General features: G+C 42.1%; 1 protein-coding gene across 24 annotated transcripts in view; it reads left to right on the top strand.

The window, feature by feature from the left end:
• Nucleotides 1-14,396, top strand: part of tbl1x (transducin beta like 1 X-linked) — a 195,495-nt gene that overhangs the window by 169,339 nt on the left and 11,760 nt on the right. For all 24 annotated transcript variants that reach the window (XM_062975280.1, XM_016992369.2, XM_062975283.1 and 21 more), the window contains 5 exons: nucleotides 164-305; nucleotides 11,822-11,885; nucleotides 12,004-12,101; nucleotides 12,916-12,976; nucleotides 14,106-14,227. In XM_062975280.1, the coding sequence (XP_062831350.1) occupies nucleotides 164-305; nucleotides 11,822-11,885; nucleotides 12,004-12,101; nucleotides 12,916-12,976; nucleotides 14,106-14,227 (487 nt within the window). The remainder of the gene's footprint in view (nucleotides 1-163; nucleotides 306-11,821; nucleotides 11,886-12,003; nucleotides 12,102-12,915; nucleotides 12,977-14,105; nucleotides 14,228-14,396) is intronic.

Genomic DNA, 14,396 nt, shown 5'->3' with positions numbered 1-14,396 from the left:
CATAACCCATTTTGATGTTTAATAGGCTTATTCTTAATCTCTCCTTATTATCCAACATATTCGCTTATCCAACATTCTGCCCGTTTATGTTGGATAAGTGGGACTCTACTGTATATGTAACATACATAGTACATAAAACATTGTTAACATTTCCACTCCTCAGATCTGGAGATTCTACTGCCAGAATATGGAACCTTAATGAAAATAGTAATGGTAGCTCCACTCAATTAGTTTTGAGACACTGTATAAGAGAAGGAGGGCACGATGTCCCCAGCAATAAGGATGTAACGTCATTGGACTGGAATGTAAGTAGACTGCTTAAACTCTTTAAGTTGTATGGGAACTATAGGTTGCTATATTTACATCTGTTCTGATACTTTCTTTCTAATCTTATTACTCAATTTGTTCAGTGATACTTTATTTATTTTTTAATTGTATACAACAGAGTCTTCCTCAGTTTAAGATTGACTGATTGAATGAGTGAATGAATTCACTGGTTCAATCACCTAAGCTTTTTTGCTTACGTCAATACTCTTGGATGTAGTTGATCTGGCCCTGGGGACTTGAATTCATTTATAGCGGCCACGTATTCCTGTATGACTTGTTTCCCTATTTGGGGTTGGTTTTCCCCTAATCCTTCATCCATTCCATGTTGCCAAGGTTGAGGGTGGCTTTCTTTTTGTGAGAAGACTGAGGCAAAGAAGGCATTAAGTAGTTCTGCCTTTTCTCTATTCCCTTTCATCATTACCCCATCTTCTCCTCCTTGTTCTTCCTTTTTCTACCAATGTAAGCCAAGCTTACATCAAGGGTCTGGAAAACAAGCCCTATGCGGAGTGGCTTAAAGAGTTGGGCATGTTTACCCTGCAGAAGAGAAGGCTGAGAGGAGACATAATAGCCATGTATAAATATGTGAGGGGAAGTCATAGGGCAGGGGGAGCAAGCTTGTTTTCTGCTGCCTTGGAGACTAGGATGCAGAAAGGAGATTCCACCTGAACGTTAGAAGAACTTTCTAACTGTGAGAGCTGTTCAGCAGTGGAACTCTCTGCCCCGGAGTGTGGTGGAGGCTCCTTCTTTAGAGGCTTTTAAACAAAGGTTGGATGGCCATCTATCGGGGGTGCTTTGAATGATGCTTTCCTGCTTCTTGGCAGGGGGTTGGACTGGATGGCTCATGAGGTCTCTTCCAACTCTATGATTTTATGATATCCAACCTTTTTCCCAGAGTAGGATTAAAGATATCCTTGAAATGTCGTGGACTATAACTTCCAGAACCCCTAAGCCAGTAATGTTTGCTGGGAGATTCTGGAAGTTGTAGTTCAATGTATCTGAAAGGAAGCAAGCTGGGGTCTTCATTTATATCAAACAATGTTTCCCAATCTTTGGTCCCCCAGGTGTTTTGAACTTCAGCTCCCAGAAATCCCAACCAGTTTACCAGCTGTTAGGAATTGTGCGAGATGAAGTCCAAAACACTTGGAGGACCAAAGGTTGGGAAACACTGCTATAGAAGAAAGTGCAGCAACAGTGGGCTGTTGGCAGACGCTTGTCTTAAGATGCATCAGGCACATATCATCATCAGTCAGTAACTGGGACATTAATAAGTAACCAAAATTGGTAATATCTCATTGATGTTAATAAATAATAACCAGTCCCCCTCTCCCTCTATATATGTTCCTATTGAGCTTTGTATAGAAGTAAGAAATAGTTGTCAGCCTTCAAAATCATAACTAGTATTGCTATACTGGATTTTATGTTTGTTAAATTTCTTCCAGAAATCGCAGGACTTTTCAGTTAGTGTGTTACCATTTTTATAGCACTATAATGTGTGTGTTCAGTCAGAAATCAGTAGCATTTTCTTGAAAGTAGGTAGCGAATTGCCATCTTAGGTATTTAAGTCATGCTCTTTATTACAAAATATGACAAACCTATAGAAAACAGGCACCATGGGGATGCGTCATCCTATCTCCACACAAAGAGCTATGTTATCTCAGTGCTTGCTGTTTTCAATCTAGGAAATAGTAAATATTTTTTCTTCTTGCTAAATAATGCTTTTTCTAACCTGTTTTAAACTAGGGCCTGGCAAATGTATTATTTACTGTCTTGGCTTCGATCACTTTATTCCCATATCTGGTCCTATTGACCTGCATTTTGCACAAGCCCTTCTCTTCCCTTCCCTTGCAATTTATTATCCCTCTTTTGATTTTTATTGATGGATTTTATGACACTTTTATTCTGTGTTTTCATTGCTTAATAATATTGTTTTGCATTTTGCTTTATATCTTGTTTTATATCTTGTTTTTCGGGCTCTGTCTGTCAAGGACAGAACGCCACGAGATTCAAAGTAACAGAGTTTATTAGGTTACAGAACTCAAAACAAGCCCGTAAAACACAAGGGCCAGGCAGTATTTGCCTTTAGGAGCAAAAAGGGGCAAAATAAATGTTCAAAAGATAAACCGGATTAAACCGGAGTTTAATCCGGGTAAAAAACAAACTGCTTGCTTCAGCCTGAATATAAACAAAACGAGAGCCAAGAACAAAAGATACAAAGAATGCAACTAATTGGCAGCAGATTCCTCTCTGCTGCCAACACAGTGTTTACAGTAACTTGCGTCGCTCCCACACACACACAGCAGACAGGATCTTCCAGCACGAACAAATCAGCCAGGGAATGCAACAGTAGAGTAGACCAGTTCCGTTCCGTAGTTCAAAGCCAGAAGCAGACGTTTGTAGTTTTCCCAAGTCCAAGAAGGGGATGAAGCCAAGCCGTGGTCAGTTCAGTCCGGGTATTCAAAGCAGGAGATGGCGTCCGTCAGGAAGACGACGGAAGGTCAAGGTCTCAGCACAGGAAAGCACACAAGTCTTCAGGGAAGCGTCCCACACACACACGGATCCCAAGCGTTTGCCCAGATTACCTTGCCCAACACAATTTGCAATTGCTCCCAAGCCCCATTTTATGCCAGTTACAAATCTTCATCACTGTCAGCTGTCCTCCTTAACCCGGGCGTTTCCTCATCACTTTCCTCGTCAGAGCTGGAACACCTCTGACTACGCCCAACAGCATCTCCAGCTGTGGATCCCGTCCCATCCCTCCAGCTAAGCCATGGATCTGATCCTGAAGGTCCCCATTCATCTTCTGCCCCATCATGGCCAGTGGCACCCAATTCCTCCCTTACCCGAGTCCAATCCATCTCATCCTCCTCCGAGCTAACCTGCCCCTCCTCCATTCTCTCCGTAAACCCCTCGAAAGACTCTTCATCAGATGGTGCTGCAAATATGTCTCGCAGTCTTTTTCTCTCTCGCTCCTCGAGAGTATCTGACTCTCGAGGAGTCTTACGCCCACGCCTGTCAGTAACAGAGCCACGAGGCTCAATCATAACACTATCCCCTCTCACAAAGGCCTCCTCCCCCGATGGTGGAGAAGTGGCAGTGATACCCTCTGCTATAGCACCACGACGACTAGAGGTATCAAGTTTCAACAACGAACGATGAAAGACTGGATGGACCTTTAAACTAGACGGTAAACGCAAACGAAACGCAACGGAAGAAATCTTTTTAACGATAGGAAAGGGACCCAAAAACCGAGGCGCAAACTTTCCCCCAGCCTGCTTAATATATTTGGAAGATAACCACACCACAGATCATCCCCTTCTTCCAACTCCTCCCCTGCCTGCCTGTGGCGGTCAGCCTGAGTCTTCTGCGTTGCCTTAGCTTCCAACAGTAAGCAACGGGCAACATCGTGCAATGCAGCCATTTCCGTAGAGCGGTACACAGGGTCCGAAGAGACCACATTGGTCGACGGCGCCACACCTCCCCGTGGGTGAAAACCATAAGTAAGCTCAAATGGCGTATGCTGACTAGACGTGTGCACCGCATTGTTGTAAGCAAATTCCGCCACCGGTAACCACTTTACCCAAGCCGTGGGTTGATCTAAACAAAAACAACGCAAATACTGCTCTAAGAGCCCATTAACCCGTTCCGACTGTCCATCCGTTTGCGGATGGAAGGCTGAAGACACGTTTAACTTAGTCCCCAAACACTCATGGAAGTGTTTCCAAAAGCGTGACACAAATTGCGGAGCCCTATCTGAAATAATCACCTCGGGTGCTCCGTGCAAACGATAGATGTGCTTTGTAAATAGTAAGGCCAACGTAGGGGCCGCCGGAATGGTTGAACAAGGAATAAAATGAGCCAGTTTACTAAATAAATCCACCACCACCCAAATACAAGTATAACCCCCAGACTTAGGCAAATCTGAAATAAAATCCATGGAAATGATTTGCCATGGCCTCTCCGGAACAGGTAAAGACGATAACAACCCTCTAGGGCGCCCAACAGGCGTCTTACTCTGCTGACAAACGGCGCAGCTGTCACAAAAGCGCAGAATGTCTTGCCGCATCTTTGGCCACCAGTAGCTCCTGGTGATAAGCTGTACGGTCTTGAACCTGCCAAAGTGCCCAGCCATGGGTTCGTCATGGTGGGCTCTAATCACCTCCAACCTGAGGGCCCCCACTGGTACGTAAACCTGCCCCCTACGCACCAATACCCCGTCTTGATCCTGGAGATGCGGCAGTATGGTACGGTTACCTGCAGAGAGCAGCATCAGTTGCTCCTGAGTCCACACATCATCCTTCTGAGCCTCAAGGATCTGGTCATGTAACCCAAGCTCATTATCTACAACACACAGAGAGGCAGTAGGCAAGATGGTCTGACATACTACCTGCTCATTGGTCTTAAATTCCGGCTTGCGGGATAAAGCATCGGCCCGCAAATTTGCCTTCCCCTCCACGAACTGCACCTTGAAGTTAAACCTGGAGAAAAACAAAGCCCAGCGGATTTGACGCTGGTTTAACTTCTTTGCTGTTTGCAAGTGCTCTAAGTTCTTGTGATCAGACCTGACCACGATCTGGTGCCGTGCCCCTTCAAGCCAGTGCCGCCACACCTCAAACGCCACCTTAATCGCCAACAACTCCTTCTCCCATATGGTATAGTTCTGCTCGAAGGGTGTTAGTTGCCGCGAGTAAAATCCACAGGGACGCAAGGTCCCTGAGGAATCCTTCTGAGACAATACAGCCCCCAACGCGTAGCTAGAAGTGTCCGCTTCTACCACGAACGGTTTGTCAACATCAGGATGGGTTAGTATGTTGTCCGATTGAAAACTAGACTTAAGTCGTAGAAACGCCTCGTGAGCTTCCCGCCCCCACACAAATGGCTGTTTCTTGCGCAGAAGCTGCGTCAAAGGTACCGTGAGCTTTGCAAAGTTCGGAATAAATTCCCGGTAGTAATTAGCGAAACCTAAGAACCTTTGTACATCCTTCTTAGTCTTTAGCTCTTGCCATGAGTTGACGGCGTCAACCTTATGTGGGTCCATCTTAAGTTCCCTACCTGACACTACATGACCTAGGAACTCCACTTCAGGCACATGAAAGACGCACTTGGAAGCCTTGGCGAAGAGCCCATTAGCCCGCAGACGGTGCAGAACCTGCTTGACATGTTGACGGTGTTCTTTCTCGTCCTTAGAAAAAATCAAGATATCATCCAAATAAATCACTAAAAATTGGTCAATTAGGTCCCTAAACACATCGTTCATGAACCTCTGGAAGACCGCGGGAGCATTACAAAGCCCAAAAGGCATGACTCGGAACTCGTGGCATCCGAAGCACGTATTAAATGCCGTCTTCCACTCATCCCCTTCCCGTATACGGATTAAGTTATAGGCCCCCCGCAGGTCAAGCTTGGTAAAGACCTTAGCCCCTTGCACCCTTGATAACAGTTCCGAGATTAAGGGTAGTGGCTACCTATCCCGAATGGTGTATTTGTTTAGGATCCGATAGTCGCAGACCAGCCTAAGTTCCCCAGTCTTTTTGGCTACAAAGAATACTGGTGCCGCAGTTGGAGAACTAGATGGGCGAATAAACCCCTTGGCTAAATTTTCATCTAGAAACTCCCGCAAAGCTTGCCTTTCCGGTACAGTCAAGGCATATAGCCTCCCTGCTGGCAATTTCGCACCTTCTGCCAACTTGATGGCGCAATCATAAGGCCTGTGCGGTGGTAATTTGTCCGCATCCCTTTTACAAAATACATCAGAGAACTCCCCATACTCAGCAGGCACTCCTTCCATATCAGAGTGAGTAACATTTAGAGTGCAACAATCCTGCCTCTTTAAGATCACCTTACGTGTAGCCCAATCTACTTGTGGGTTTACTACAGCTAGCCAATCCATCCCCAGGATCACATCATATCTAGGCAAGCTTGTAATATCCCACACAAACGTTCCCGTTACTCCCTGCACCTCCCACGTTACTGCTGAGGTTTCATGGTTAACCACCCCAGTCTCCAGCAGTCTCCCATCTGCTCCTTCCACCCACACGTCGCATGCCTTGCACACTCTAGGAATGCCATGCTTCTTAGCAAACTCAATATCTACATAAGAGACCGTAGCCCCTGAGTCCAGCAGTGCCAAAGTAGAAACAAGTTCCCTTCCCCCAACAGATAATGTAATGGGTACGAAAACATGCTTCCTCCCCTCAGTTGACTGCTTGAGGAGCCCTAGTGCGTTGGACTCACGTCGCACTAGGGCTGGCCTTTTCCCGAAAACTGGGAAGGTTTCACATTACAGTTTTTGGCAAAATGCCCAGCATTCCCACAGTACAAACACAAGCCCAGCTGCCTCCTACGGCTCTTTTCCTCGGTAGACAGCTTTTTAAAGACCCCAAGCTCCATAGGCTCTTCCCCCATCACCACAGGTGCCCTGGTTACATGCATAGATGGCGCACACATTGCTTTTGAGTGTTTACGAGCCTCGAACCTTGCGTCTAAGCGCAGCACCTTGGCAACTAAGGCGTCCCAACTTTCAGCCGGCTCCAAGCGTGCTAATTCATCCTGGAGCATATCACTTAACCCAGCAGTAAATAAAAGCATGAATGCATTTTCCCCCCAATCCAGCTGGTGGCGATACATGTTAAACTTATTTAAGTAATCCAAAACAGTCCCCTTTCCCTGTTTTAACCGATACAAAGCCCACCCAGCATTCTCTGTGCGGAGAGGATCCCCAAAAGTATCAATTAACAACTTTTTGAAATCATTCAAATTGTCCTTGACTGGGTCATTGCCCAAAATTAAATTAGTGGCCCATTGTCCTGCGGAACCGGTCAACAAACTCAAAATAAAGGCCACCTTACTAGTGTCTGTAGGAAAAGCATGAACGCTGAGCTGAGAAAAATAAAGCTCCACTTGTGCCAAAAAGGTTGGCAACTTGCACCTGGTTCCGTCAAAGCGTTCAGGAGTCAAAACATGTCCTTTCACAGCAAAAGCTGTTTGGCTTACGGTAAAAGCCGTTTGCAGTTGGTCAAACTTGGCCCTTAATTCATCCATCGTCTTCCTGACGGGTTTATTGCTGCAATAAACTTTTTAATGGTGTTGGGCAATCTGTCAAGGACAGAACGCCACGAGATTCAAAGTAACAGAGTTTATTAGGTTACAGAACTCAAAACAAGCCCGTAAAACACAAGGGCCAGGCAGTATTTGCCTTTAGGAGCAAAAAGGGGCAAAATAAATGTTCAAAAGATAAACCGGATTAAACCGGAGTTTAATCCGGGTAAAAAACAAACTGCTTGCTTCAGCCTGAATATAAACAAAACGAGAGCCAAGAACAAAAGATACAAAGAATGCAACTAATTGGCAGCAGATTCCTCTCTGCTGCCAACACAGTGTTTACAGTAACTTGCGTCGCTCCCACACACACACAGCAGACAGGATCTTCCAGCACGAACAAATCAGCCAGGGAATGCAACAGTAGAGTAGACCAGTTCCGTTCCGTAGTTCAAAGCCAGAAGCAGACGTTTGTAGTTTTCCCAAGTCCAAGAAGGGGATGAAGCCAAGCCGTGGTCAGTTCAGTCCGGGTATTCAAAGCAGGAGATGGCGTCCGTCAGGAAGACGACGGAAGGTCAAGGTCTCAGCACAGGAAAGCACACAAGTCTTCAGGGAAGCGTCCCACACACACACGGATCCCAAGCGTTTGCCCAGATTACCTTGCCCAACACAATTTGCAATTGCTCCCAAGCCCCATTTTATGCCAGTTACAAATCTTCATCACTGTCAGCTGTCCTCCTTAACCCGGGCGTTTCCTCATCACTTTCCTCGTCAGAGCTGGAACACCTCTGACTACGCCCAACAGCATCTCCAGCTGTGGATCCCGTCCCATCCCTCCAGCTAAGCCATGGATCTGATCCTGAAGGTCCCCATTCATCTTCTGCCCCATCATGGCCAGTGGCACCCAATTCCTCCCTTACCCGAGTCCAATCCATCTCATCCTCCTCCGAGCTAACCTGCCCCTCCTCCATTCTCTCCGTAAACCCCTCGAAAGACTCTTCATCAGATGGTGCTGCAAATATGTCTCGCAGTCTTTTTCTCTCTCGCTCCTCGAGAGTATCTGACTCTCGAGGAGTCTTACGCCCACGCCTGTCAGTAACAGAGCCACGAGGCTCAATCATAACACTGTCCCTATGTAAGCCGCCCCGAGTCCCTTCAGGGAAATGAAGAGTTATAAGAATAAAGTTATTTATTATTTATTTGTTATTTGTTAAAATAAGAAAGAGAACAGGTTTCAAAACATAGCTGGTGTACTGGAAAAGGTTTGCAGTAAAATGCAGCAACTGAAACCTTTATTTTATATACCAAGCAGTCAATAGTTCATTAAATACAATTGCAAACTTAACTGGGAGAAAAAGATATATTTTGTTCAGCAACTGGATCTGTTTTTCATGTGGCTAAGCAGGAAATATTTCTATTTCATTTTGAAGGTGAAGAAAAGACATTTAAGGGAACTTTTGCTGCAAAGGACGGTGCAGAATTCTCTGCATCGCCTGATCTGGAATAAAAGATGTGAGACATCACTAAGAGAAGCTCAACTAAAATAAAGAGATTTATATATGTAAAATGAAACATGCCCCTTTTTTACCATTTTTGTTACCATTTGAAAATAAATCATTTTTCCTTTGCAATATCATATCAGCCGCTTCCCATCGCAGTGAAAATGCACTTTGTGTCTCGTTATCTCTTAAAATGCCACTTGTACTGATGCTCCTCTTTTCTCTATGCTGTGTAGCATCTTATGCATAAGAATACCGTTAGCTCCCCTCCTACTATACTCTTGTCTGCATTTCAGGGGCTGCGGCAAAGCTGCTTTCTAGATATTTTTATTAATTATTGTTAATAAAAATAATGGTTATTAGAACAATCACATTTGCAATCAAAACAGTAGACATTCTGAAAATAAACAGGAAAAAGAAAAAGAGAGGGGAAAGAGAGAAGAAAGGGAGAAATATAAATAAGTAGGGCTGTGACTTCTCACTCCATCCTGATTTTAATAAAAAAATATTATTCTACCATTACATATCCAACTGAATTACTCTACTAAAATTACTAATAACCATAACCACAGATTATTCCATCCTTAGATATTTTTTTTGTGTTTTTTTACATGAACAATCCAATTTTCAATTAAAGTAATAATACATTCCAAAAATAAGCAGAAAGAAGATATAGAACAAAAAACAGGAAGAAAGGAAAGGAAATGGTGTGTATGGGGGGGGGGAGAGATGTAAGTTATACATAGTCAGTTGCTGTGAGTTTTCCAGGCTATATAGTCATGTTCCAGAAGCATAGTCAGTTGCTGTATAGCCATGTTCCAGAAGCATTCTCTCCTAACGTTTCGCCCACATCTATGGCAAGCATCCTAAATCCGTTCAAAAAGGCCTCAAATAGGCAAGAGTTCTTTCTCCCACTCTGGACATTATTTCACAGATATATAAACCTCACTTGTCTAGTTTCCAATACACCTCACAATCTCTGTGGATGCCTACCATAATGTGGGCGAAACGTTAGGAGAGAATGCTTCTGGAACATGGTCATACAACCCAGAAAACTCACAGCAACCCAGTGATCCTGGCCATGAAAACCTTTGACAACACATTATACATAGTTGGTCAGAGACTACCCAGCCTATCCTGACTGCAATGAAATGAAAGAAAATTTCTACCATTATAAATCCGACTAAATAATCCTACTGAAATCACTAATAATTGTTGCTACAGATTATTAGATTGTTAGATTTTTGTACTGCTTGAAAAATATATCAATGGTTTCCAGTCTTTCAAAAATTCTTCTATTGGCTTCCCCCTCCCCCTTCTTTTTTCTAAAATCACTCCTCAATCTCCTACTCTTTTTTTTAATTCAATAAAATAAAAATTATTCTATTGGCTTATTAGGAACAAGCAGGATGCTCTCTAATCTTAATCCCAGAGAAGGAGTGAAAGCGTTAATGTTATTACTGAATCCATTAAAGTAATTTAAATTGATGGTGGTCACCTAGTGAGCTCCATGGCTCTAGTAGGGACTCAAACCCTGATCTCCGGAGTCATATGCTCAAACCAGTACATCACACTGGCTCTCCTGCAAACGAGGACTGGGAAATCTACATCTGTGTTTCTCTCCTAAATACATTTGGTAATCATTTTGTTCAGGATCCAATCCCTACCCAGAAACAACTGTTACTTCCTACTTACAATTCTGTGAAGGATGTTTCCAGTATTCTTTTAAAACTGTTTATTTATCATTAAAATATTTATGCTTTGTCCTCTACAATCTCAGAGCAGTGCACTGATTAAATAAATTAAAATTATTTAAAATGTAAGAAATAATTTAAATACTGTAAAAGTATAGTAAATAATGTACAGAATTTTGAACAGATTGTAACAGTTTTAAAACCATGTGCTTTTAAAGATTTGGGCTAAGCTGCTAGACCCCAAAGGCTTTGATAAACAGCCATTTTTAAACGTAGTGCTGAAATGATGCCAGCGCTGGTTTCTACCAGACCCTTGAGGGGAGGATGTTCTACAGTCTTTTAAGTAGATATTTTAAAGAACATCATCTCAGAAATTGAACAAGAGTGTAGTAATAATTGGCTGAATCCAGAAATTAAATCAGACTTCAAAGCATGACTTCTTGAAATAGGTTGATTTTAAATTAGTCATGGCTAACTCTAACTTTTTTTAGTTGAATAGCTATGCTGCCAGTCTGACCCAGTCAAGGTCCCATTATCCTTACATACGCTTTTTTAAAAAAACATCCAAAACCCAATAAAACATCTAAACAAATTGCAAAAAAAGGCTCCAAAATCATTGCAAAGCTGCCTGTCCTGTGACTATCTTGTCACTCCTCTTCCGTCCTGACTTATGGAAACACAGTAATACCTTGGTTGCTCAGTTCTTTACTTTTCTTTTTGCAAGGTTAATTAAGAAGGCAGCGTGTGACATGCCCAAGGTTACCTAGTGAGTTTCCGTGGCTAAGCAGGGATTCAATACTTAGTCCTAGTCTATCACTCAAACCACCATAGCACATTTTATTGTCAACTGCCTTCAAATTTACTTTTGTGACTCATGCCCTCTCTATGGCTGAGAGACCTCCAAATCACCCATAACAACCCTGCTCAGGTCTTGCAGAGTCAGAGCCATTGCTCCCACCATTCTTCACCATGGTAGTGTCTCAAAAATGTAGGCTAAAGTGTGATTTGTCCAAGGTCACGTAGTGGGTTTCAGTGACTGAGTAGAAATCCAAACCCTGGGCTCCTAGACTCACACTCAAACCACTATGCCATGGTGGCTCCCCCATAAGGCTGGCCAAGTGTACCAATTTTGGGTGTATTCTTGCTCAGTGGAGAACCTCGTTTTCCTTACATATAGTTGATGAATGAATGATGGGTCAGAGCTGCCGCTGTAGTTTTTCTGTTTTGTCAAAAATGTCTCTTCTTTCCTTTTTACACATTTTCCAGAGCGATGGAACACTACTGGCTACAGGCTCATATGATGGATTTGCAAGAATATGGACAGAAGATGGTAAGACTGAGCAATGGTTGTTTCCAAATAATTATAATTGTGCTTCTGCTTCATTGTGCAGAAGTATTTCAAATTGAAATATTTGAAATATTCATTTTTTACTTTACATGTATTTCAGGAAATCTGGCAAGCACCTTAGGTCAACATAAAGGACCTATATTTGCTCTGAAATGGAACAAAAAGGGAAATTATATTTTAAGTGCTGGTGTTGATAAAGTAAGTATTGAGATGCATAACTTGCAGGCATACATTATTGAATACTCTGAGAACTTTTAACTTGGTACTGTTTCACTTTAGCTCTCAGGAATTGCTCTGAGGAGCTCAGCAGAATTTCCTTTCTGGTCCTTTAGGGGGTTTTTCCAAACGGTTTTGATTTACTCAGACTGATTGTTTGCTGCCTTAAGGGATGGTGCATTTGTGCAATGCAGTCTGTCCTGTAAACTGTTGAACAGTCTTCTATTTGCTGTATAGCTGTGTGAGTTCTTGAAAGTTTAAATCAAAGAAAACTGTTACTAGCAAACATTTAGATTGAAAGTTTAGCAAAGCTTTCATTTGCCTCCCTTTTACATTAAAAGAGTGTGACTTGCCTAGTGGGTTTTCATGGCTCAGTGAAGATTTGAATTCTGGTCTCCAAGTCCAGCCTTCAAGCCATTATACTGCTCTTCTTTTCTCCATCCATTGAATATGCAATGTCTATTGCTAGTTATTCTATTTCCATAATATATTAAATCCGCTACGCCCAAACCTCTATTGATTAAAGGTCATCTTCACCACTAAGTTCTCGAAAATACATTAAAATGGGTACCACCAAGTTGCTAAAAAGTTTTTCTCAATTCTTCCTCTCATGTGAGAAGAGATGGCATTTTTTTCTGAAAGTGGAAATAATTCAGTTAAGTGTAATAGTACTTGTAATGTCTTAGACAGCATGTTTCCTAAAAAAAAATAATCTTATTTTTGACCTCAAAAGCGAATGCTCACTGTTTATTGATTTGTTTTTGTCCCATTTGTCTTCTTCTCTGGACTAATGTAGACCACAATAATCTGGGATGCTCATACAGGGGAAGCCAAACAACAGTTTCCTTTCCACTCAGGTAATTTGCTTTCAGTAAATTTTTTATATCTTCATTCTTGTTAAATGTTGTCAAAAGTTTAAAAAATAGCATGAGCAATTACAATACTTTGAATGAATAAGCCCATCAGACATGTTATCTGTTTACAAATCCATACTGCACCTTATCACTGTTCCTCACTCTATATGCTATAGCACTTTAATGGAATTTGTTCCCTTGTTCTTCCCCTACTTGCCCTGATTTTATCTATGGACCTTTTGGAGCTCTGCACTAGTCACCCTCTGTCGTGTGTAACAAATTCTCAGGCTTTTAAAGTAACTGTCATGTTATGTTTTTTTTTATCTTTTGTTGTAATGTTTTTAAATTTCTGTTTAATTACTGTGTATGTAATGTTATGCTATGTTGTTGTTCGGGCTTGTCCCTGTGTAAGCCACCCCGAGTCCCTTCGGGGAGATGGTGGCAGGAAAAAAATACAGTTGTTATTATTATTATTATTATTATTATTATTATTACTAATAATAATAATAAATTAAATTTCGGAAATTCTGCAATTATTATTTCCTATAGAATTCTCCAGAAAAGGTCTTGCTCTCTAGCCTTGAAAAATGGAAACCAGGAAGGCATATTCTCTTGACATACTTTGAAACCCACAGCCAACTTTGAGAGAACACATTTTCACATATACCTGTTGACAACAAAAAGCAGAAAGTGGAATCTTTTCTCCTTGTTCCCTTGTGACCCTAAAGATCCTACTTTGTTTTACTATATTGTTGTACTACAGGGTCTTCCGTTCTAATACGACATTAAGAAAAAAAAGTTTTTTCCTTCAGTAATGTTTCTCTTATTTTAGCTTGTTGCTTAATTGATCTTCTTTGATCTGATATGTTCCCCCCTCCTTGCAATTTTGCAAAAGCTTTTTTAGGGCTGGGAGTATGTGTGAAATAGGTTCCCTTTTTGAGAACCCTGCTGAATGCTTTTTACTGCATTAACACAGTGTTGTAAACTATGGCATTATGTCATCAGGAATGCTTGGAATGGATTCCACTTATAATCACCATACCCATCATTTTAAAGAATTGCAGAGGTCACTTTCAGTATTAGTTTCTTTGCTATATTTCCTCATGGTCCCTTTCCTGCTCCCCTTTCACAGCACCTGCTCTGGACGTAGACTGGCAGAACAACACTACTTTTGCATCTTGTAGTACTGACATGTGCATACATGTATGCAGACTTGGCTGTGATCGTCCTGTCAAAACCTTTCAAGGCCATACGGTAAATTTGAATGGTCCTATTTACATACTGGAGTTAACATATGTGACTTTTGGAAAAATTGGAAGTGTATTACTTTCCATGTACTGTATTTTCCAGCGTATAAGACAACTGGGTGTATAAGACGACCCCCAACTTTTCCAGTTAAAATACAGAAGGATAGCTCTGTTAT

This window comes from Anolis carolinensis, chromosome 3 (genome assembly GCF_035594765.1).
Source record: "Anolis carolinensis isolate JA03-04 chromosome 3, rAnoCar3.1.pri, whole genome shotgun sequence".
NCBI lineage: Eukaryota > Metazoa > Chordata > Lepidosauria > Squamata > Dactyloidae > Anolis > Anolis carolinensis.
The sequence above is the reverse complement of the archived record's forward strand: the minus strand, read 5'-3'. Positions and strand labels throughout refer to the sequence as shown.